The following is a 25,936-nucleotide window of genomic DNA, read 5'->3' as shown; positions in this document are numbered from 1 at the left end:
GGAAAACACAATGTAGAATGGGAGCTCTACCAGGATAATGCATACATGTGTCTTTTTTTTTTTTTTTTAAAACGGCTACAAAAAATTGGGACCCGAATTTTATGACACGATGGGGTCCCTGGGACCCCATTTTGTAAATTCCTAGCGCCAACACTGATGGAGTATTGGTGCGTGCAAAACAGCAGCAGGCGGCTGTGGCCTCCGGGCCGGTTCTAATACTAATCAAATATCCTCAGCCTGGACCTCCTCTCCAGGGGCCCAGGCTTAGACCAATTTTTTCCCTCCCCCCCTCCTATTGTTTACCTGTATGTCACCTTTTTTGTAAGGGGAGCCGAAAGTTGGCAGACCCGTCAGCGATTCTGTTCTGTCTCCCTGTAATGTTTGTCGGATCTTGAATGGGATTGTGCTGAAAATTGTAATTTCCCCTCGGGGATTAATAAACTATTTCTGATTCTGATTCCGGCAGTGGTGTGCCGTCAGGGCCAGCAAGGCCTTCTCTGCTGACCTAACATAACCAGAACTCATGATCATAATTAAAGATAAAAGTAACTTTTAATTTACTTTCCCTAAATATCTAAAATTATTCGTATTCTCTTCATGTTATACTATGCTCCTTCCAGCGCTGTTGTTTTTAGTTTATATAATTTTTTTATTCAATCAGAATTCAGCTGGCTTATGTTGCCATGCTGTACCAAATCTGCCAGAAGTGTTCAGATCCAGCAATGTGGGCATCTGTGCACTGTAAGTGAACGAGGACATACAGTGACAGACAGTTGCGATAGCCAATCAGATCACGTGTTATTGTCAGTAAGGCCTTCTATAGGGACGGCGTGGCGCAGTGGGAGAGTGGCCGTGTGCAACCCGAGGGTCCCTGGTTCATTTCTCACCTAGTACCAACCTCCTCACGTCCGTTGTGTCCTGAGCAAGACACTTCACCCTTGCTCCTAATGGGTGCTGGTTAGCGCCTTGCATGGCAGCTCCCTCCATCAGTGTGTGAATGTGTGTGTGAATGGGTAAATGTGGAAGTAGTGTCAAAGCGCTTTGAGTACCTTGAAGGTAGAAAAGCGCTATACAAGTACAACCCATTTATATGGCCTAAGGCAGATATATAGTGATGTTATTAGCCAGGTATCATAAGAACTCCATTACCCAGCATGCCACATTAGTGACGAGCATGCGCAGAAGCCTCTTTAGGTTTAATGTAGACATGCCGGTCAGATATTTTATTAATTTTTTCACACAAAAATATTTTTCTTAAATTTTCTTAAATTTTGACAGCACTACATATATGTTTTAATTGCTGATGCGGGTTTAATGATTGGTTTATTTAAATGCGCCAGAAAATAAACTGTTTTGTACCAAGCCCATGAGTGCGTAAACGTGTTTCTGTATTGTATTTGTCTAGGAATGGTTATTTAGTTTCATAAATGTTGGGATTTTTAGAGGTAATCATTGAAATCGGACATCACTGAAGGCCTAGGTGGGAAATGCACGGCCCGAAACTTCTTCTACTAATCAAATATTATTGCAATATGTTGCAATAATCATCTATTATGCTAGAACCACTCCACGTCCATTGCACCGATCGCCCAGGGGTGGGTTACCCCTCCAAGGTTTCTCATTGTCATCCCATTAGGTTGAGTTTTTTCCTGCCCTGATGTGGGATCTGAGCAGAGGATGTCGTTGTGGCTTGTGCAGCCCTTTGAGACACTCGTGATTTAGGGCTATATAAGTAAACATTGATTGATTAATTTGCGGGCTGGATCTGGCCCGCAGGCCTTGACTTTAACACCGATGCTCTAGTGATTTCCACCACATCCCACCTTTTCGGATTTAAAAGAATCAAATGTATATTTTTCTTTTCCTCCTCTGTCCCACTCTCCCTTGTGGAGGGGTTCCGGTCCGGTGGCCATGGAAGAAGTACTGGCTGTCCAGAGTCGGGACCCAGGTTGGCCTGCTCCCCTGTGTATCGGATGGGGACATCTCTGCGCTGCTGATCCGCCTCCGCTTGGGATTGTTTCCTGTTGGCTCCACTATGGACGGGACTCTAGCTACTGTGTTGGATCCACTTTGGACTGGACTGTCACGGTTGTGTTGGATCCACTATGGATTGAACTTTCACAGTATCATGTTGGACCCGCTCGACATCCATTGCTTTCGGTCCTCTCCAAAGTTTCTCATAGTCATCATTGTCATTGTCACCGACGTCCCACTTGGGTGAGCTTTCCTTGCCCTTATGTGGGCTCTACTGAGGATGTCGTTGTGGTTTGTGTAGCCCTTTGAGACACTGGTGATTTAGGGCTATATAAATAAACATTGATTGATTTATATACTTGTTCTTATGCTTTCTGAGCTCACTATGTACAAGACCTACACTGTTACAATGTCCATTTCTCAGATGATATAATTGTTAATGACTGAAGTGCTGATAGCAACCCCCCCCCCCACACACACACACACACACCAATGTATATACCAGGGGTCACCAACGCGGTGCACACGGACACCAAGTAGCCCGTAAGGACCAGATGAGTCGCACGCTGGCCTGTTCTAAAAATAGCTCAAATAGCAGCACTTACCAGTGAGCTGCCTCTGTTTTTTAAACGATATTTATTTTCTAGCAAGCTGGTCTCGCTTTGCTCTACATTTTTAATTCTAAGACAGACAAAACTCAAATAGAATTTGAAAATCCAAGAAAATATTTTAAAGACTTGGTCTTCACTTGTTTAAATAAATTCATTTATTTTTTTACTTTGCTTCTTATAACTTTCAGGAAGACAATTTTAGAGAAATAAACACAACCTTAAAAATTATTTTAGGATTTTTAAACACATATACCTTTTTACCTTTTAAATTCCTTCTTCTTCTTTCCTGACAATTTAAATCAATGCTCAATTAAAAAAAAAAAATTTGTAAAGAATAAATACATTTTAATTTAATTCTTCATTTTAGCTTCAGTTTTTTCGACGAAGAATATTTGTGAAAAATGTGTTCAAACTTATGATTAAAATTAAAAAAAAATATTCTGGGAAATCTAGAAAATCTTTAGAATAAAATTTAAATCTTATTTCAAAGTCTTTTGAATTTATTTTGAAATTTTTGTTCTGGAAAATCTAGAAGAAATAATGATTTGTCTTTGTTAGAAATATAGCTTGGTCCAATTTGTTATATATTCTAACAAAGTGCAGATTGGATTTTAACCTATTTAAAACATGTCATCAAAATTCTAAAATTAATCTTAATCAGTAAAAATTACTAATGATGTTCCATAAATAATTTTTTTAATTTTTTCAAAAAGATTCAAATTAGCTAGTTTTTTTTCTTTTTTTTGGTTTAATTTTGAATTTTAAAGAGTCGAAATATATTTATAAAATATTTATCTGTTTCTATATATATTTATTGTGAGAAATCATTAAGATGATCAGTGTTTCCACAAAGATAAATATCATTAATTATTAATAATAACAGATTTAAGGTTAAATTGAGCAAATTGGCTATTTCTGGCAATATATTTAAGTGTGTATCAGACTGGTAGCCCTTCGCATTAATTAGTACCCAAGAAGTAGCTCTTGGTTTCAAATAGGTTGGTGACCCCTGTTATATACTATGATGATTAACCTGTGTGATGACTGTATTATGCTGATAGTATATATTTGTACCATGAATTGATTAACGTGGACCCCGACTGGTCAATTGTACGGAATATGTACTGAACTGTGCAATCTACTAATAAAAATTTCAATCAATCAAAAACCATACATTTATCTGTCGTCTCGTGCCCTGTTTTTGTTGACAAGAGTACAGTAAAATTAAATACATAAAACATTTTATACTGTAAATGTACATCCACTCACTGACAAACATTAAGCAAAATGATCATAAAGATGGGTTAACTTGACTAAATAACTGTTGCAGACGTTTAAATCACGATCGACCACTTACGAGGGTGGCGTGGCGAAGTTGGTAGAGTGGCTGTGCCAGCAATCTGGTTCAATCCCCACCTTATACCATCCTAGTCAAGTCCGTTGTGTACTTGGGCAAGACACTTCACCCTTGCTACTGATGGGTCCTGGTGAGCGCCTTGCATGGCAGCTCCCGCCATCGGTGTGTGAATGTGTGTATGAATGGGTGAATGTAGAAATACTGTCAAAGCGCTTTGGGCTCCTTAAAAAGGGGTAGAAAAGCGCTATACAAGTACAACCCATTTACATCAGTGGTTGTCAAATGGGGGTACATGAGGGTATGCTAAGGGGTGCGTGAGAGTTTTAAAAATATTCCAAAAATAGCAAGAATTCAAAAATCCTTTATAAATATATTTATTGAATAATACTTCAACAAAATATGAATGTAAATTCATAAACTGTGAAAAAAAAACTTAATGCAATATTCAGTGTTGACAGCTAGATTTTTTTGTGGATATGTTCCATAAATATTGATGTTAAAGATTTATATTTTTGTGAAGAAATGTTTAGAATTAAGTTCATGAATCCAGATGGATCTCTATTACAATCCCCAAAGAGGGCACTTTAAAGGCCTACTGAAATGAGATTTTCTTATTTATACGGGGATAGCAGTTCCATTCTATGTGTCATACTTGATCATTTCGCGATATTGCCATATTTTTGCTGAAAGGATTTAGTAGAGAACATCCACGATAAAGTTCGCAACTTTCGGTGTTAAGAGAAAAGCCCTGCCTCTACCGGAAGTCGCAGACGATGACGTCAGACGTGTGGGGGCTCCTCACATATTCACATTGTTTTTAATGGGAGCCTCCAACAAAAAGTGCAATTCGGACCGAGAAAACGACAATTTCCCCATTAATTTGAGCGAAGATGAAAGATTCGCGTTTGAGGATATTTATAGCGACGGACTAGAAAAAAAAAAAAAAAAAGTAAAAAAAAAATAAGTTGAAAAAAAAACGCGATTGCATTGAGACGGATTCCGATGTTTTTAGAGACATTTACTAGGATAATTCTGGGAAATCCCTAATCTTTCTATTGTGTTGCTAGTGTTTTAGTGAGTTAAATAGTACCTGATAGTCAGAGGTGTACGTCCACGGGTGTCTTGACGCCAATGTCTCTGGGGAGTCGACGGCAGCTTTATATACGGCACAAGCTCAGCTTTTCTCCGGTGAGAAGCGACTTTTTACTACAATTTTCTCACCGAAAACTGCTGGTTGACATTCCATTGTGATTCATGTTTGCTTGACCGCGCTCTGATCCATAGTATAGTTTCACCTCCAGGAATTTTAAACAAGGAATCACTGTGTGTTTGTGTGGCTAAAGGCTAAAGCTTCCCAACTCCATCTTTCTACTGTGACTTCTCCAGTATTAATTGAACAAATTGCAAAAGATTCAGCAACACAGATCTCCAAAATACTGTGTAATTATGCCGTTAAAGCAGACGACTTTTAGCTGTGTGTGTGCGCAGCTCTCATATTCCTAACAGCCCGTGACGTCAAGCGTACACGTCATTATTACGCGACGTTTTCAAGAAAAAACTCCCGGGAAATTTAAAATTGCAATTTAGTAAACTAAAGAAGCCGTATTGACATGTGTTGCAATGTTAATATTTCATCATTGATATATAAACTATCAGACTGCGTGGTCGGTAGTAGTGGGTTTCAGTAGGTCTTTAAGTTGATGATTACCCCTATGTGTAGAAATCTTTATTTATAATTGAATCACTTGTTTGTTTTTCAACAAGTTTTTAGTTATTTTTATATCTTTTTTCCCCAAATAGTTCAAGAAAGACCACTACAAATGAGCAATATTTTGCACTGTTATACAATTTAGTAAATCAGAAACTGATGACGTAGTGATGTATTTTACTTCTTTATCTCTTTTTTCAACCAAAAATGCTTTGCTCTGATCAGGGGGTACTTGAATTGAAAAAATGTTCACAAAAAAGTTGAGAACCACTGATTTACATCCCTGATTATTTAGAAATGATTAGCGAGGATAAAGAACCGACGCCCTCGTACAGGGGTCAGGAACCTTTATGGTTGAGAGAGCCATAAAAGCCAAATATTTTAAAAAGTATTTCCGTGAGAGCCATATAATTTTTTTTTTACATTGAATACAATTAAATGCGTGCATTTTTAAGTCTCTTAATCTTTTTAACAACACTGTTATTCTGAAGATAACCATCCATCCATCCATTTTCTACCGCTTACTCCCTTTCAGGGTCGCGGGGGGCGCTGGCGCCTATCTCAGCTACAATCGGGCGGAAGGCAGGGTACACCCTGGACAAGTCGCCACCTCATCGCAGGGCCAACACAGATAAGACAACTTTCATCACTCACATTCACACACTAGGGCCAATTTAGTGTTGCCAATCAACCTATCCCCAGGTGCATGTCTTTGGAAGTGGGAGGAAGCCGGAGTTATTTGTAATTGAATCACTTGTTTGTTTTTCAACAAGTTTTTTGTTATTTTTATATCTTTTTTTTCCAAATAGTTCAAGAAAGACCACTACAAATGAGCAATATTTTGCACTGTTATACAATTTAGTAAATCAGAAACTGATGTATTTTACTTCTTTATCTCTTTTTTTCAACCAAAAATGCTTTGCTCTGATCAGGGGGTACTTGAATTGAAAAAATGTTCACAGGGGGTACATTGATTGATTGATTGATTGATACTTTTATTAGTAGTTTGCACAGTACAGTACATATTCCGTACAATTGACCACTAAATGGTAACACCCGAATAAGTTTTTCAACTTGTTTAAGTCGGGTTCCACGTTAATCAATTCATTACAAAAAAGTTGAGAACCACTGACTTACATCCCTTAGCATTTTGAAATGATTAGCGAGGATAAAGAACTGACGCCCTATATACAGGGGTCGGGAACCATGAATTACCATGAATTGATTAACGTGGACCCCGACTTAAACAAGTTGAAAAACTTATTCGGGTGTTACCATTTAGTGGTCAAATGTACGGTATATGTACTGAACTGTGCAATCTTCTAATAAAAGTATCAATCAATCAAACCTTTATGGCTGAGAGAGCCATAAAAGTAAATATTTTTAAAAGTATTTCCTTGAGAGCCATATATATTTTTTTAACATTCACGGTGGAAGAGGGGTTAGTGCGTCTGCCTCACAATACGAAGTTCCTGCAGTCCTGGGTTCAAATCCAGGCTCGGGATCTTTCTGTGTGGAGTTTGCATGTTCTCCCCGTGGATGCGTGGGTTCCCTCCGGGTACTCCGGCTTCCTCCCACTTCCAAAGACATGCACCTGGGGATAGGTTGATTGGCAACACTAAATTGGCCCTAGTGTGTGAATGTGAGTGTGAATGTTGTCTGTCTATCTGTGTTGGCCCTGCGATGAGGTGGCGACTTGTCCAGAGTGTACCCTGCCTTCCGCCCGATCGTAGCTGAGATAGGCGCCAGCGCCCCCCGCGACCCCGAAAGGGAATAAGCGGTAGAAAATGGATGGATGGATGGATGAATACAATTAAATGCGTGCATTTTTAAGTAAGACCAACATTTTTAGAGTATAATAAGTCCCTTATTCTTTTTAACAACACTGTTATTCTGAAGATAACCAACAATAAATAAAATGCTTCTTACCATTAATGCGACTTCTTGAACAGATGCGGTAGAAACCGGATGGATGGATTAAAATGCATGGGATTTTTTTATATTTTGAACGTTATTTTTGACACTGTGATTACCAGCGGAATTATTATTATCGTGTTAAGCAATGTCAGTTAACATTTATCTGAGAGCCAGGAGCAGTCATCAAAAGAGCCACATCTGGCCCTAGAGCCATAGGTTCCCTACCCCTGCCCTAGCAGTAGTCTTCCGTAGGGGAGGTCCATGTTGTTTATGTAACAACGAACACGTCAGAAAGCGTTTCAATATGGCGTCAAACGGCGCGCTGTTGTACAAATGACGAGTTGTTGCCCGCGTTCGGGGCGTGTGAGCTAACAGCTAACATACTTCGACAGAACCCCCCCAACCTGATAACTTAATTAAGTTAACCTTGGAAGGCAAGAAAACGACTGGAAAATGTGAACTTCCATTCGAGTGGATGTGGAGCTGTCAGCGGCGTTTGTCACGTGGTGCCGTACGTGACCGCGTTTGATGACGACACAGCTTGATGACGTCAGACGTAATCAGTCTGTGGATTGATTGGCTAACACCTCCTCACGTCTGTGAATACAAAACGCCCTAAATATTTATAACAATTTGATTTTTTTTGGGGGTGGTTTTGTTATTGTTTGAACCGAAGTATCTGAAATGGATTCCGGCGAAAGGATAAAGACGAAAGCAGGCCACAGAGTGGGTTGTTCGACGGACAAACGTAAGCAACAATGCTTCATAGAAGCGGTGGCGCATGGTACTGCAAGCCACTAGTGCGACATCATTTCAAATGAAGTGAGACGCTTATATCACTGCAGAGCTGACTGTACATGTAATTGCTTGCTGCTATATTACATATTTAGTGATATACCATATAGATTTAAAAATCTCGCTGACAGTTTTTAATTATTTCCATTCCGCAATGATAGAGCAGGCGTCTGACTAAACCACACATCTGTGTTACATCCCTAAAGTAATTTACTCACACATTTAAGTTGTTTGATTTAAATTAGAAGAGCATTCATTTGCTCTTGAAATCTCCTTCCCCCTCTGCGGGCCAGTAACATGACAATAAAGTCCTGCTGCCAAGGACCCCCAAGTTGCTAAGTAACAATGCCAAACAAGAGGAAACTTGGATTTGTAGTCTGCAGCATTGGAAACATTGCATCCCCAAGCTTTCCTCTCGGTTTGGAGGAGTAAAATCAGCAGGTAGGGCAAAGTCCGAGCATTCGGAAGTCTTGAAAGTTAGTTTGTTATGCCTTCACAATTTTTTTTTTGGCGCAGGAGATGCAGCTGTTGGTGTGCAGTTAAAACGGACCACAATCTCGTCGCTTTGATAAGGGGAATACAAGAATATGGTGAGTGAATATATTCATTTATGTTGAAAATAATAGAGAAAAATATGGACTACATTATGAAATTAAAGGCCTACTGAAATGAGATTATCTTATTTAAACGGGAATAGCAGGTCCATTCTATGTGTCGTACTTGATTATTTTGCGATATTGCCATATTTCAGCTGAAAGGATTTAGTAGAGAACATTGACGATAAAGTTCGCAACTTTTTGGTCGCTAATAAAAAAGCCTTGCCTTTACCGGAAGTAGCAGACGATGTGCGTGTGACGTCACTGGTTGTAGGGCTCCTCACATCCTCACATTGTTTATAATCATAGCCTCCAGCAGCAAGAGCTATTCGGACCGAGAAAGCGACAATTTTCCCATTAATTTGAGCGAGGATGAAAGATTCGTGGATGAGGAAAGTTAGAGTGAAGCACTAAAAAAAAAAAGGCGACGGCTCCAGGCGGCAGCAGTGGGAGCGTTTCTGATGTAATTAGACACATTTACTAGGATAATTCTGGAAAATCCCTTATCTGCTTATTGTGTTATTAGTATTTTAGTGAGATTATAAAGTCATACCTGAAAGTCGGAAGGCTGCGGTGAACGCAGTGTTTCTGAGAGAAGCCGAGGAGCCAAGAAGCTGCCCTTTTGAGCTGCAGGATGAGGTCGCATAATCCAATCAAGTCTCCGGTAAGAGCCAACTTAATATCACAATTTTCCCATCCAAAAACTTGCTGGTTGACGTAGAGAAACATGTTCGCTTGACCGCTCTGTGTTAAAGTTTCACAACAAACAAAGAAACACCGGCTGTGTTTCGGTGCTAAAGACAGCTGCAATCCACCGCTTTCCACCAACAGCATTCTTATTTGACGTCTCCATTATTAATTGAACAAATTGCAAAAGATTCAGCAACACATGCGATGAAAAGAGACGACTTTTAGCCGTGTGTGGTGCTGGGAGAACATGTCCGCTCCAACCAATAACGTCACAAGCACGCGTCAACATACGCGTCATCATTCCGCGACGTTCTCAACAGGATACCTCGCAGGAAATTTAAAATTGCAATTTATTAAACTAAACCGGCCGTATTGGCATGTGTTGCAATGTTAATATTTCATCATTGATCTATAAACTATCAGACTGCGTGGTCGGTAGTAGTGGGTTTCAGTAGGCCTTTAAGTCCAATACCCTGTGACCAAATTATTTTGTAAACCTACACTAAATCAATCATTGCATGTGTTATCTAATTGCAGGCAATAATTTCATACAATTGTTTTCTATAGGAGCTCATAATGGGAACAAGCACCGGTAGATAGCCCCTCTCATCCTGAGGATGATGAATGAGGCGAGAGAGGGCCTTGGGGTGCAGACACAAACAAAAACACACGCACCTTCCTATCGTAGACAGGGAGCGACGCTTCCATCAGACTCCATAAACTATCATTTATCAAAGTCCGGATTTGACTCTTCATACACGTGCACATGTACTTTCGTACAGTAAAGTCATGTATGTCATTACACTTGAGTGCCCTACCACTCCGAACAAAATCACACACCTTCATTTCGCGGACAAACTACAGTGAACGGTGACGGAGCATCGGCACTCATTTGTTTTTGCTGTTTTACCCAGTGTCGCCTCCCTGCTTTTGTTCCCCAGCATTAGCCTTAATTAGAGAGTCGTGCTCTTAAATACTCCCGCGGGCAACACCGGGTGAGCGCGCACTAGTTCAAACATAACGCCGCCGCGCACTTGCGCACACACAAACCACTCAAGCTCTTAATTCCTCAGAGAGCGTGCTTTTCTCATTGCCCCAGGCAATACATGAGCCTTTTGTGCGTGTGAATAAATTAGACCCTTTAAGCCCCCTTCACATGGCATGTAAAAGCCGGCATTTTCCCAACTTTTTTCGTGTCATAGGGGGCACTTAAATGTAGTATCAGAGCAGTTACAAAAAGGGAACAGCACTTGTGTGAAGGATTAGGCGATTAGGTTTCACACCTCAAATTGATCTGTTGTGTTTAAATGCAATTGTTGATGTCCTACAAGTATTTATTGCGACGCTGACTAGTATCAAATTATTATGCCGGAATGCTGTGTTGCTGTATAAAAGCCCATGCAGTTCAAAGAATTTGATTGATTGATTGATTGATACTTTTATTAGTAGATTGCACAGTTCAGTACATATTCCATACAATTGACCACTAAATGGTAACACCCCAATAAGTTTTTCAACTTGTTTAAGTCGGGGTCCACATTAATCAATTCATGGTACAAATATATACTATCAACATAATACAGTCATCACACAAGTTAATCATCATAGTATGTACATATATATACCAATATACCACTACTTTGGGTTCGGCGTAAAAAGCAAGAGTGTATAAATGCCCGATTTTTTGTGATGGCTCTGATGCAGCAATTTTGCAAGATCTGTACCTATAAGAAGCTTTAAGATGTATTTTGGCTTAAAAACTTACGATAAAGGTGAAGCGATAAACACTGAAGCGTCACTCTGCAAGCTGTGCTTCAAAACATAGCTAGCTAATAGCTAACGTCCCTCCACAGTGTTTTAGTTACAAACCCCGTTTCCATATGAGTTGGGAAATTGTGTTAGATGTAAATATAAACAGAATACAATGATTTCCAAATAATTTTCAACCCATATTCAGTTGAATATGCTACAAAGACAACATATTTAATGTTCAAACTGATAAACATTTTTTTTGTTGCAAATAATCATTGACTTTAGTTGGGAAAGGTGGCAATAAATACTGATAATGTTGAGGAATGCTCATCAAACACTTATTTGGAACACCCTACAGGTGTGCAGGCTAATTGGGAACAGGTGGGTGCCATGATTGGGTATAAAAGCAGCTTCCATGAAATGCTAAGTAATTCACAAACGAGGATGGCGCGAGGGTCACCACTTTGTAAGCAAATTGTCGAACAGCTTTAGAACAACATTTCTCATCGAGCTATTGCAAGGAATTTAGGGATTTTACCATCTACGGTCCGTAAAATCATCAAAAGGTTCAGAGAATGTGGAGAAATCACTGCACATAAGCGACGATATTACGGACCTTTGGTCCCTCAGGCGGTGTTGTATCAAAAACAGACACCAGTGTGTAAAGGATATCACCACATGGGCTCAGGAACACTTCATAAAACCACTGTCAGTAACTACAGTTTGTTGCTACATCCATAACCGACCTATTCACTGTAAATTAGTCGGATGATAAATGTAGGCTAAAGTCATATGTTTATTCCCTGTATGTCCTAGCACCATGGCCAAAAGGAAAGGAGCCACCGGGACAAAGGTGACCCTTAAGGATGCCAAGAAGGCCTTACGGATGAAGCCCGACGGCTGGCGGAGACTTACGCTTAGCAACATGGGCATAACCATCTTCCCGCAGTGTCTCTTCAAGCTGACGAACATGGACGAGTTGGATCTCAGCCGCAACGACATTAAGAAACTGCCAGAAGGAATCGGGAAGCTGTCGTCCCTCAGATGGCTGGACATGCACAGCAACAAGCTGGAGTCTGTGCCCGAGTCCATCGGTCAACTGGTGGGCTTGACCTATCTCAACCTCTGTAACAATCGTCTAACCTCGACAGGTTTACCCTCAACGCTGGCTTCCCTTACCAAGTTGAAGAGTCTAAATCTGGGATTGAACAAGCTGAATGCCTTGCTTCCTACTATGGTCGCGCTGGAGAGTCTCCAAGAGTTAGCCCTATTTGATAATCTCTTCACCAGGCTACCAGAGTTTGTCAAAGCGCTAGGCAATCTGACTAAAGTGAATATACAAAGAAATCCCTTGCTCAAAGTTGTGGAGGACGACGAGGAGATGGAAACTGAAAAGTCTGACGACGAGGACAATGTGTTCCTCGTTCATGAGAGCAGACTATGTAATTTGTGCTTCAAAAAATGTAAAGACCCCAGGGGAAATCATAAGAAAGTAGACTGTGTGAGGTCAAAGTTGGAGGAGATGAGGTCTTATTCAGGACTGGTGACACCAAACTCTGTGGCCGCTGTCAATCAGGATGTGTGGCGAGTCAGAAGCTAGAACGCAATGTGTTATTCTTTTATTTGGTAGCTGCATGTTTTTGTGACCATGCAGGTCATGGTTCAGAAACCATCGCTAAACAGAGCAGGGGTATGCTACACCACCTACTCCCCACTTGCAATGCTTTCCTTTTATCCCCCCCCGAAGAGATTCAATATTTTCGCCTCTTATAAACCACATACACAAAACTGTTACCTTTGGTTTCAGGTGACCATTGCTACAACTGAATGGAATGCTAACAAGGGCGGTTCTACCCGAGCTACTGTTGCAGAGGGTCACGCCAATGTTTTTGCACCACAACAAGGCAAAACCATTCTTGGTACATGTCCCTACTTTAATGGATTAATACATTGGATCCAGCTAGCTAGCTCTAGATTTCAGACTACAGCTGTCCTATCGAAGTCTGAAAGCATGAACTGATGAAGCATGCTCGACTACTAAGACACACTGAACAGTGAATGAATGCTTTTGAGTATCTCTTACATAAGCTAATGAATAAAACCAGAACGAAAACTGTCTCAATACATTGACATTAGATTATCATGATACCTACCTGGCGTTAGCAATGACATCAGCAACTCCTCTGCCTTTTAATGACGAAACAACCTTGCACAACCTGTAAGAGGCAGAGCTGAGGTCAGCTCACTGTCAATACTTTCTTTCTGTATTCAGTCTTGTACGTATTACTTTACCTTTTATATGCAGAGACATGATCTTTATTGATGAACACCAAGAAGGCCGAGTGACCATTTTTCATGAAGACCTCAATGGAATTGTCCTGGGAAACAGAACAGTCTTTGCTTTGAAAGTACTACGGGTAACTTTAAAGACAATTCTAAGACATAGCTAACAACTGCTCTATAATGCAAGTTTTGCATATGCAAACTAGAAATCTGAAGCGTTGTTTACCAAACTTTATTATTAAAACAAATCCCTTGATAGTGCTCATACAACTTGGTTTTGGATAGTCAAAATACACTCAACCCCTCGGTTATTGTTCCCCCCATTTTTCGTATGATTTGCTTTTCAATGACAATTTTCGCCAAAATTTTGTCTTTGTTTACCATCCTGGTCAAACATTGCTTCGAACAAAAAAGTCCATTTGCCCGCATATTATTCCGCAGAAATCTAATTCTCAAAGCATCCAACAAGTGTGCTTCTTTTATTATGTGAATGCTAGATAAGCCACTGTGGGGCCAAATAAAGTTACAAAGGCCATCCATCCATTCATTTTCTACCGCTTATTCCCTTTGGGGTCACAGGAGGCACTGGTGCCTATCTCAGCTACAATCGGGCGGAAGGCGGGGTACACCCTGGACAAGTCTCCACCTCATCGCAGGGCCAACACAGATAGACGGACAACATTCACACACTAGGGCCGATATTTAGTGTTGCCAATCAACCTATCCCCAGGTGCATGTCTTTGGAAGTGGGAGGAAGCCCACGCAGTCACGGGGAGAACATGCAAACTCCACACAGAAAGATCCTGAGCCCGGGATTGAACCCAGGACTTCTCGGGACCTTCGTATTGTGAGGCAGGCGCACTAACCCCTCTACCACCGTGCTTCCCTGTTACAAAGGCCACTAATTTAATTAAAAAGCTGAGGAACACTATTGGATTTAAGAAATCACTTGTTGCAAAGTATGAAGTTGTGACGTTCACAAGGCCAAATTTCCTCCTTCTGTAATTACGTCTTGGTATGGCACAGCGTACCTCAAGTCGTAGAGTGTGAAGGACATTGCTGAGAATAAAAAGTGGATAATGTTTATTGAAACAGAAAAAGAATCACTAAAAATATGTCCGATGGTGTTGCCAACTTGGCTAAGCAATTTGAGCGTGTCACTGCTATACTGCACCATACTGAAGCAGAATCAGTTTAACGGCAGCCAAGAATGTTAAAATAATATTTAAACGGTGGACATTCATCCATGAAAATATGGAAACGCTGCTGATTGTGTGTTTGATGGAGAAGCAGCTTGAATAAGATACTGCAAAAGTCTAGTCTCTAAGGTAAAAGTGTTACATTATAAATAAATTACGTTCTAAAACTATAGTTGATTGTACTACATTCTATTGTATGGCAGTTTATGTGTTAAAAGGATGTGGTTTAGGGCAGTGGTTCTCCACCTTTTTCCAGTGATGTACCCCCTGTGAACATTTTATTAATTCAATTACCCCCTAATCAGAGCAAAGTATTTTTGGTTGAAAAAAGAGATAAAGAAGTAAAATACAGTACTATGTCCTCAGTTTCTGATTTCTTAAATTGTATATCAGTGCAAAATATTGCTCATTTTTAGTGGTCTTTCTTGAACTATTTGGAAAAAAAGATATAAAAATAACTAAAAAACTTGTTGAAAAATAAACCAGTGATTCAATTATAAATAAATATTTCTACACATAGAAGTAATCATCAACTTAAAGCGCCCTTTTTGGGGATTGTAATAGAGATCCATCTGGATTCATGAAATTAATTCTAAACATTTCTTCACAAAAATAGAAATCTTTAACATCAATATTCATGGAACATGCCCACTAAAAAATCTGTCAACACTGAATATTGCATTGTTCCATTTTTTTTCACAGTTTATGAACTTTCATTCATATTTTGTTGAAGTATTATTCAATAAATATAATTATAAAGGATTTTTGAATTGTTGCTATTTTTACATTATTTAAAAAAAAATCTCACGTACCCCTTGGCATACCTTCAAGCAGTGGTCCCCAACCTTTTTGTATCCGCGGACTGGTCCATCCATCCATCCATCATCTTCCGCTTATCCGAGGTCGGGTCGCGGGGGCAGCAGCCTAAGCAGGGAAGCCCAGACTTCCCTATCTCCAGCCACTTCGTCTAGCTCTTCCCGGGGGATCCCGAGGCGTTCCCAGGCCAGCCGGGAGACATAGTCTTCCCAACGTGTCCTGGGTCTTCCCCGTGGCCTCCTACCAGCTGGACGTGCCCTAAACACATCCCTAGGGAGGCGTTCGGGTGGCATCCTGACCAGATGCCCGAACCACCTCATCTGGCTCCTCTCGATGTGGAGGAGCAGCGGCTTTACGTTGAGCTCCTCCCGGATGGCAGAGCTTCTCACCCTATCTCTAAGGGAGAGCCCCGCCACCCGGCGGAGGAAACTCATTTCGGCCGCTTGTACCCGTGATCTTATCCTTTCGGACATGACCCAAAGCTCATGACCATAGGTGAGGATGGGAACGTAGATTGACCGGTAAATTGAGAGCTTTGCCTTCCGGCTCAGCTCCTTCTTCACCACAACGGATCGATACAACGTCCGCATTACTGAAGACGCCGCACCGATCCGCCTGTCGATCTCACGCTCCACTCTTCCCCCACTCGTGAACAAGACTCCTAGGTACTTGAACTCCTCCACTTGGGGCAGGGTCTCCTCCCCAACCCGGAGATGGCACTCCAACCTTTTCCGGGCGAGAACCATGGACTCGGACTTGGAGGTGCTGATTCTCATTCCGGTCGCTTCACACTCGGCTGCGAACCGATCCAGTGAGAGCTGAAGATCCCGACCAGATGAAGCCATCAGGACTACATCATCTGCAAAAAGCAGAGACCTAATCCTGCGGTCACCAAACCGGAACCCCTCAACGCCTTGGCTGCGCCTAGAAATTCTGTCCATAAAAGTTATGAACAGAATCGGTGACAAAGGACAGCCTTGGCGGAGTCCAACCCTCACTGGAAACGTGTCCGACTTACTGCCGGCAATGCGGACCAAGCTCTGACACTGATCATACAGGGAGCGGACCGCCACAATAAGACAGTCCGATACCCCATACTCTCTGAGCACTCCCCACAGGACTTCCCGAGGGACACGGTCGAATGCCTTCTCCAAGTCCACCTGGACTGGTCAACACTTAATAATTTATCATGAAAAAGGGAGGTTTTTGTGGTTGGTGCACTAATTGTAAGTGTATATTGTGTTTTTATGTTGATTTAATAAAAAAATTAAACACATTTTTTTTTTTTTTTAATAAAAAATTCTTCTGCGGCCCGGTGGTTGGAAACCACTGCCTTCAAGTACGCCCAGGAGTACGCGTACCCACATTTGAGAACCACTGGTTTAGGGGCTTCGAGCATAATTTCATTTTATTATTATTTTTCGAATGGTAGATGTTAATTTTAAATACAAGTGTTTTGAATTAAAACTCCGTCACAAAACCAATTAAGGTTGTAATTTGAGGAGCTACTGTATAAGTGAAAGCCTATTGGCAGCCATATTTGGGTGATTTTATTGATTGAGTGCAGCATTAAGGAGCAGCGCAACAGCATAGTGTATAGTATGCAGTATACAGTAACACTGTATTGCCCAGGACTACAGCACAGACATAGGCTAAATATCTTAGCAGATATTGTCAAGTGGAAAAGCATCCGTTTTGGAAATGCTAATTGCTAGACCAGGGGTGCCCATTACGTCGATCGCGAGCTACCAGTCGACCGCGGGGGGTGTGTCAGTCGATCTCCAGCCAGGCTTTTAAAAAAAAATAGACCTAAAAATTAGTGATCATCAATCTTCACCGAGACGTCACTTAAATGACATTCACGGTACCGGAGGGTCTTGTGAGATGACGCTGGCTGCTGCAAGATCATTATTCATTATTATGAAAATATGACCGAGAGGAAGGCGAGAAACACTTTTTATTTCAACAGACTCTCGCGCCATACCTTCCGTCAAAACTCTAAAGGCCGACTGCACATTTCCTATCTTCACAATAAAAGCCCTGCTTCACGCTGCCTGCGCTAACTAAATACAGAGTCTCGGAAAACTGGCGTGCACAAGCGATCCCTCAGAAAGCTGGCGTGCACATCACTTGTGCACGCCAGCTTTCCGAGACTCTTATTTTGTTAGCGCAGGCAGCATGAAGCAGGGCTTTTATTGTGAAGATAGGAAATGTGCAGTCGGCCTTTAGAGTTTTGACGGAAGGGACGGCGCGAAAGTCTGTTGAAATAAAAAGTGTTTCTCGCCTTCCTCTCTGTCATTTTTTCATAATAATGAACTGGCAGCAGCCAGCGTCATCTCACAAGACCCTCAGCTGCCGTGAATGTCAATCAAGCAAGCTACGGAATTTGCTGCCAATGTTTTTCTTGTAAAGTGTATGGAAGCTGGATGAATTAGATGCCAAAAACCAACCACTTTCATGTGGTATTGTACAGAAAGGACAACTTTTTTTCTCCTCCATTTGAAAATGTGGGCGTTATCATCATTACTGTCTGATTCCAATCAATGCAAGTCATCAGAATCAGGTAATACACCAACTTATATTCCTGTCTTCGTGAAAGAAAGACATCTATATGCTTGTATTATCATTAAACACTTTTAACTTGTTTACAAAAATGTCTCTTTCATAAATAAATAAATATAAATGATATATATAAATGAGGTAAATCCCCTCGAGTTGGTCAATTGAAAAGTAGCTCGCCTGCAGAAAAAGTGTGGGCACCCCTGTGCTAGACTATCTCCTTTTAAATCAACAAAATAAATGTGGGATGTTAAACCTCCAACAAGAACCGCATAAAACGGGCCTCCTTGATGTCCTCATAGAGCCAGCGTCTGCATCTGGATGGGGACTCCTTAGTCAGCATGCTGGAAATGAAGGAATTCTTCACGCTGGAGAAGGAAACAAAATAAATGAGGGCTGAAACACCTGAACAGGCCTTTCTTTTGTACAAAACACACAGCTGTACCTGCTAGGGTGGTGCTTTCTGCAGCAAACATCTCCACTCGGACTTAGAGTGAATCCTTGGCACAAGAGCAGGCTCTCTTTGGCAAACAGCAGCACCCCTTGAGTCACTTTCAGGCTGCTCACCATCACAACGCACATCTTCGCATGAACCTGAACATTTCAAACACAGTGTAACATTGCATATCCGCCCAGCACAGGCATCTCAGGCCTGACTTGATTGATCATTTTAATCACATAAACTAATCATTATTAAAAAGAAACCGATGTGCACTTCATTATAGGAGTTGATTGATGGGGAGGAGTAGGCCCGGCCCCCTTTCCAACATCTTCATTCAGCACCAAAATGACCCACATGCTGCTTTCAGGGCTGGTTGGCACTAATGCTAACTGCATAGTGTTAATGTGTGTAATTCTATTGTCTCCCCCCCCCCCCGTCATTTCACAGTGAGTGTGCACACCTGGCTGCCCCCCTGTGTTGGCCCCTCTGGGACACAGAGCCCCAAAACCATATGGGGCCCAAACATAGCCGCAGGCCCCTCACAATTTATACTAATCAAATCAGACTCCCTACCCCCAGATAGAAGAGTCACCCTTGTGAAGGAAGGGGAGGTCTTGCCTGGCCATTATTAGGAGAATTAATCACTGTCACGTACACAATAGGCAACCTGCTAAATGATCAGAACCTCGTGTCTGAATGTGCACAAACGTACGTGCCGTGATGAATAGTGTCATGTGCATACTTGCCAACTTTGAGACCTCCGATTTCGGGAGGTGGGGAGGTGGGGGGGCGTGGTCGGGGGTGGAGCGGAGGCGTGGTTGGGGGCGGGCCGTGGTTAAGAGGGGAGGAGTATATTTACATCTACAATTCACCAACTCGAGTATTTCATATATATTTCATATATATAAATATATATATGTATGAAGTACTTGACTTTCAGTGAATTCTAGCTATATATATATATATTTATTTTATTACATATATAAATAAAATAAATAGTTGAATTTCAGACGGCACCTATCAAATACACAGTAAAAAAACAGTTGTTCTACTAACTGTACTGTGCTTGCTGGTTACTAAAAAAAAAAAACAACAACACTTACATTTCCCTATTTGAGTAACCTTTGTTCTGCCATTTGCGTAGTGGCAAGAGTCACTTGCCGTCAGGTGCGCAACACCACATAAATCATTGGCCAATCAAAAAGCAACCCCATAACGCTATAGCCAACATTCACCAGGAGATGGCGACAAACAACATAGAATCGCTCTATTACAGACGGCGTCGCCATGGCTGTAACTTCCTCGTTCTTCTGCTTCGTCTCCTTGTGTGTGCAGTTTTTTATTAAAATCCGTAGATGTTGTAACGTGATTGGGCAGGCAAGCTGTTTATATAGTGGGAAAGCGGACGTGAAAACAGGCTGTCCCCACTCAGGTCCGCATGGAGCTGGAGGGAACGTGTCCTCCAGCTCCGCTGAATTTCGGGAGATTTTTTGGGAGAAAATTTCTTCCGGGAGGTTTTCGGGAGAGGCGCTGAATTTCGGGAGTCTCCCGGAAAATCCGGGAGGGTTGGCAAGTGTGGTCCTGTGAAAGGGTTTAAGAGTCCCAGCTACGTGGCGCAACGTTTTTACTCGCGCTAATATTAAATGGCAATTTCCCCCAGTAAGCACAAGCTGCCATCTGGTTGCCTGGCCCCGACAATGACTAGATTTTAGGAAAACTAGTTAGAATTATCATCAACGATTAAATACATAACAATAAACTTGCTTCTTTATCTCCGTATTGTGCACTAGACAGATATGCATTATCAGTCTGAGAGATTTAGCTGCTGATGGGAGGAAGGAGAGAAAAGGGGGGGGGGCCTTTATTGACTGAGAGCTTAATGTCAGACCATTGATTTCTCCCCACACACATTACTGTCATAATCACACTATTGGCGCTGGAAAGCTAATTATGCGTGGGTCTGCTTTTGTGTGTTACTGTCCGCACTGTGTCCGCGTATGCGTGTTGCATTGTGTACTGTATGTGTGTGTGGGTGAGTGTGTGTGTGTGTGCATTTCTCAGCGCTAATGACTGTGTTCATTTGACAGCGTGCTCAGCAGGACTCACACACTTGAACCACTGCAAGACAAGTGCGCTGATCACACACTTACTAAGCAGATGTAAGACAGCTTGCATCACCTCCTACTGTTTTTATTAATACATCTGTCAGAAACATTAAAAGCCGCAGCTGGTTGCCGGAGTAAAGAGAATCCCTGTAAATATGCGCCGGAAACGCTGAGCTGGGCCTCGGCATTAAAGCCTTGAAGGCCTACTGAAACCCACTACTACCGACCACGCAGTCTGATGGTTTATATATCAATGATGAAATATTAACATTGCAACACATGCCAATACGGCCGGTTTAGTTTACTAAATTGCAATTTAAAATTTCCAGCGAGTTTCGTGTTGAAAACGTCGCGGAATGATGACGCGTACGCGTGACGTCACGGACTGTCAGGAAATATTAGCGCTGCATCACTAGCGGCTAAAAGTCGTCTGCTTTAATCGCATAATTACACAGTATTTTGGACATCTGTGTTGCTGAATCTTTTGCAATTTGTTCATTTAATAATGGAAACTATAAAGTTGGTGGAAAGCGGTGGATTGCAGCTGTCTTTAGCACCGAGACACAGCCGGTGTTTCTTTGTTTGTTGTGAAGCTTTAACACAGAGCGGTCAAGCGAACATGTTTTCTCTACGTCAACCAGCATGTTTTTGGATGGGGAAATTGTGATGTATATCTTACCGGAGACATCAGTGGATTATTTGTCGTCCTGCAGCAGCTGTCAAAAAAGGCAGCTGTGAGCTTAGCTCCTTGGCTTCTCTCTGAGACACTGCGTGTTCACCGCAGCCATCCGACCTCGAGGTATGTCTTTACAATCTTTAAAATCTCACTAAAACACTATTAAAACAATAAACAGTTAAGGGATCTTCCAGAATTATCCTAGTAAATGTGTCTAATTACATCTGAAACGCTCACACTGCCGCAGCCTGGAGCCGTCGCTTTTTTTTTTCTTTCTAGTCCTGTGGTCAATATCCTAATTCACAAATCTTTCATCCTCGCTCAAAATAATGGGGAAATTGTCGCTTTCTCGGTCCGAATTGCTCTTACTGCTGGTGGCTCACATTATAAACAATGTGAATATGTGTGGAGCCCTGCAACTCGTGACGTCACGCGCACATACTTCTGGTAAAGGCAGGGCTTTTCTATTAGCGACCAAAAGTTGCGAACTTTATCGTCGATGTTCTCTACTAAATCCTTTCAGCAAAAATATGGCAATATCGCGAAATGATCACGTTAGACACATAGAATGGACCTGCTATCCCCGTTTAAATAAGAAAATGTCATTTCAGTAGGCCTTCAGTGGATTATGCGACCTCATCCTGCAGCTCAAAAAGGCAGCTGTGATCTTGGCTGCTCTGCTTCTCTCAGAGACACTGGCGTTCACCGCAGCCATCCGACTTCCAGGTATGACCTTATAATTTCACTAAAGTACTATTAAGACAATAAGCAGATAAGGGATTTTACAGAATTATCCTAGTAAATGTGTCTAATTACATCTGAAACACTCCCACTGCCACCGGCTGGAGCCGTCGCCTTTTTTTTTTTAGTATTTCACTCTAACTTTCCTCATCCACGAATCTTTCATCCTCGCTCAAATAATGGGGAAACCGTCACTTTCTCGGTCTGAATAGCTCTCTCTGCTGTCGGCTATGATTATAAAGAATGTGAGGATGTGAGGAGCCCTACAACCAGTGACGTCACACGCACATCGTGTGCTACTTCTGGTAAAGGCAAGGCTTTTTTATTAGCGACCATAAGTTGAGAACTTTATCGTCGATGTTCTCTACTAAATCCTTTCAGCAAAAATATGGCAATATCGCGAAATGATCAAGTATGACACATAGAATGGACCTGCTATCCCCGTTTAAATAAGAAAATGTCATTTCAGTAGGCCTTCAGTGGATTATGCGACCTCATCCTGCAGCTCAAAAAGGCAGCTGTGATCTTGGCTGCTCTGCTTCTCTCAGAGACACTGGCGTTCACCGCAGCCATCCGACTTTCAGGTATGACCTTATAATTTCACTAAAGTACTATTAAGACAATAAGCAGATAAGGGATTTTACAGAATTATCCTAGTAAATGTGTCTAATTACATCTGAAACGCTCCCACTGCCACCGCCTGGAGCCGTCGCCTTTTTTTTTTTAGTATTTCACTCTAACTTTCCTCATCCACGAATCTTTCATCCTCGCTCAAATAATGGGGAAACCGTCACTTTCTCGGTCTGAATAGCTCTCTCTGCTGGGGGCTATGATTATAAAGAATGTGAGGATGTGAGGAGCCCTACAACCAGTGACGTCACACGCACATCGTATGCTACTTCTGGTAAAGGCAAGGCTTTTTTATTAGCGACCATAAGTTGAGAACTTTATCGTCGATGTTCTCTACTAAATCCTTTCAGCAAAAATATGGCAATATCGCGAAATGATCAAGTATGACACATAGAATGGACCTGCTATCCCCGTTTAAATAAGAACATCTCATTTCAGTAGGCCTTTAAACTAATGAGGGAAGACGAGCTGTCGGAGTGCACGTTAGGTAATTCTGATTGTGAATTTGCCCAGCACACCACCAACAGGCTTTCGTGCCACACTACCTCCTCTCCAGGATGCAGCTCCTGCAGGATGATGCGTATGTCAGCGCAGGTCTTCGTGTGGCAGCAAGGCTCAGGGGCGACGGGGTCGAGTGGATCTTCAGTGGCAGCGGGAGACTCTTTCAAAACCGGAAAGAAGGTCAACCGATTGCACGCCTGTCCTCCATCTTCATCCTCTTCTTTAGCCTCGGCGCCGACTTCGCACAGACTCTTTGGCTCTAATCCAAATGGAAAAAGAATCCACAATATGGTGAATTTGAAACAACACAATCAGTGAATAGATTTGTTTTTTTTCCTTAACCTGCATCAGCTTCTGTTGTGTTGTTGCTGTCTGCTGGCGTTCCCGTTCTCATTCCCAAGGATAAAGCTCTGAGCATCTTTAAATATAAATATCATCATCATTTTAAAGCATTGTTGCAGCCTGCCTGATGTTTGACTAAATGCATCTGAAGTAGAAATAGAGTGGAAAAATTACAAAAGAGTTGTAATTTGGATTTTAACAGAAAAAATGCCACAAAAGTAAAATTTGGAGAGTTGAAGTGAAGTGAATTATATTTATAAAGCGCCTTTTTTCGAGTGCCTCAAAGCGCTTTACATAGTGAAAACCAATGTCTAATTTTTACATTTAAACCAGTGTGGGTGGCACTGAGAGCAGGTGGGTAAAGTGTCTTGCCCGAGGACACAACGGCAGTGACTAGAATGGCGAAAGCGGGGATCGAACCTGCAACCGTCAAGCTGTAATTTGACCCCTTTAAAATGCTTCAAAGTGCAAGTTAAAGCTCTACTATGCAAAGCGAAAGCCCTTTATCAACAACATCCAGAAACGCTGATCTGTAATTTGACCCCCTTAACATGCTTCAAAACTCACCAAATTTTACACACACATCAGGACTGGCGAAAATTGCCATCTAATAAAAAACCAAACCCCAAAAGTCAAAATTGCGCTCCAGCGCCCCCTGGGAAAAAACCCAGGCAAAACTGCTTGTAACTTCTGTTAGGAATGTCGTAGAGACATGAAACAAAGACCTCTATGTAGGTCTGACTTAGACCAGGGCTTGGCAGCGGCCAAAGGCGGACCCGACCAACGCTGCTTGCAGCTTTAATAATCTCATTGTACCTGTGTGTAGTGACAATAAAAGGCATTGTATTTTATTCTATTAAAGGTCGATATCGATATCGTCATCTTAAAATTAAACTTAATTCAAAATTACCTGTTGAGTTAATACAAAGTTTTGTGATGGTTTAGAATACAATACAATGCTTTATTGTCATTAGACATGAGAGCATGACAAAATTACGCAAATAATTTTTCATGGTTCGTGGTAGAACAAATGCCATCCATCCATCCGTTTTCTACCGCTTATTCCCTTCGGGGCTGCGGGGGCTGCTGGAGCCTATCTCAGCTACAATCGGGCAGAAGGCGGGTAGAACAAATGAATCAACATAACATCCTCACGGGGAAATTTTGATTTTTCATTCCAGATTAGACGGACCCAATTGCGTTCAACTTTCGAGTTTGTCCATAGACAACCACAACGTATTCTCACCGGTCATCTTTAGATTTCTTCATGCCCTGCCGTAGGCAAGTAGACGGAAACACAATTCGAGTGCAGTTTTTCAATAGTGTGGTAAGTCAGTAAATGATCATAAAATTGAGGCCTGTGTACTGTACATAAAAACCTGCAGCAGACAAACTATAAATCCAAAGTATCCCTTTGGGTTATCATGGGAAGATTGCCTGCTCCAATTACTACTGTACCCGTCTGGATCGCCTTAGTTCCTTTCTGCGTATGCGCAGTCTGGTCCGGTTGGGTCCTTCGGCGGCGTCCTGGACCCAGTCACGGCTCAGCAGCACCCCAGGGCTCGGCCCAAACACGCCCCTCTCCCTCATCAGCTCTGCCTCCACATGCAGCCACCGGGAGTTGACCCGATCCCGCTCACCTGCTCGTAACTGGGCGGCAGGAAGAAGACAAGATGACAAGGGATGACGAATCCAAATACATTGCTTTGTCATTTCAAAATATAGATCGGGGAATAGTATGTTTATTTGAACCTGTAGGTGATTTGTCCTCATATTCTCGAACATGCGGTAACCCCTTTGTCGGTGTGACTCCATGTAGGAGAGAAACTCCTGTGAAAAAAAGACAAGAGTAGCAAATGCTAATTCAAAACAGCAGTGCAATCCTTCCTTTTTTCATGCGCACAAAAAAACACACACACACACACACACACACACACACACACACACACACACACACACACACACACACACACACACACACACATTCTTGTATTTCTTTCCTTTTGGGACCTCCAAAAAATGCTTACCTCTTAAGGAACCAGCCTTGCTAGATAAATAAATATTTATATTTACAACATTAATAATAAATACATACTCTGCAAATATAAAAAAAGGTACGGATTAAGTTAATTTTTTTCTTTTTTCTTTTGTTTGTAATTGGTTTTTAGTCTTTATTATTTAATTCAAGTTATTACAGTATGTATCTACATATATCTTTTTATTTATTTATTTAAAAAAAAAG

General features: G+C 41.7%; 2 protein-coding genes across 9 annotated transcripts in view; one reads left to right on the top strand and one right to left on the bottom strand.

Annotated features, from left to right (window-relative positions):
• wdfy4 (WDFY family member 4) overlaps window positions 1-25,936 on the bottom strand; it is a 142,274-nt gene that overhangs the window by 26,398 nt on the left and 89,940 nt on the right. For all 6 annotated transcript variants that reach the window (XM_061910252.1, XM_061910250.1, XM_061910254.1 and 3 more), the window contains 8 exons: window positions 25,447-25,524; window positions 25,153-25,344; window positions 23,695-23,770; window positions 23,397-23,611; window positions 18,703-18,851; window positions 18,514-18,625; window positions 13,693-13,778; window positions 13,554-13,616 (listed from right to left, as the gene is read on the bottom strand). In XM_061910252.1, coding sequence (XP_061766236.1) covers window positions 13,554-13,616; window positions 13,693-13,778; window positions 18,514-18,625; window positions 18,703-18,851; window positions 23,397-23,611; window positions 23,695-23,770; window positions 25,153-25,344; window positions 25,447-25,524 — 971 coding nt within the window. The remainder of the gene's footprint in view (window positions 1-13,553; window positions 13,617-13,692; window positions 13,779-18,513; window positions 18,626-18,702; window positions 18,852-23,396; window positions 23,612-23,694; window positions 23,771-25,152; window positions 25,345-25,446; window positions 25,525-25,936) is intronic.
• On the top strand, window positions 7,843-16,471 carry lrrc18a (leucine rich repeat containing 18a). Of its 3 annotated transcripts, XM_061910257.1 has the most exons (4): window positions 7,843-8,315; window positions 8,656-8,803; window positions 8,879-8,952; window positions 12,217-16,471. In XM_061910257.1, the coding sequence occupies exon 4, from the start codon at window positions 12,221-12,223 to the stop codon at window positions 12,998-13,000; it is 780 nt and encodes a 259-aa protein (XP_061766241.1). In that variant the 5' UTR covers window positions 7,843-8,315; window positions 8,656-8,803; window positions 8,879-8,952; window positions 12,217-12,220; the 3' UTR covers window positions 13,001-16,471. The 3 variants fall into 3 exon arrangements, with proteins under 3 accessions (XP_061766241.1, XP_061766242.1, XP_061766240.1); XM_061910258.1 differs by lacking the exon at window positions 8,656-8,803; XM_061910256.1 differs by having other exon boundaries at window positions 7,843-8,803.

This window comes from Nerophis ophidion, linkage group LG09 (assembly GCF_033978795.1).
Source record: "Nerophis ophidion isolate RoL-2023_Sa linkage group LG09, RoL_Noph_v1.0, whole genome shotgun sequence".
NCBI classification, from domain to species: Eukaryota; Metazoa; Chordata; class Actinopteri; order Syngnathiformes; family Syngnathidae; genus Nerophis; species Nerophis ophidion.
Note: the sequence above shows the minus strand (reverse complement) of the source record. Positions and strands in the feature narration are given on the sequence as shown.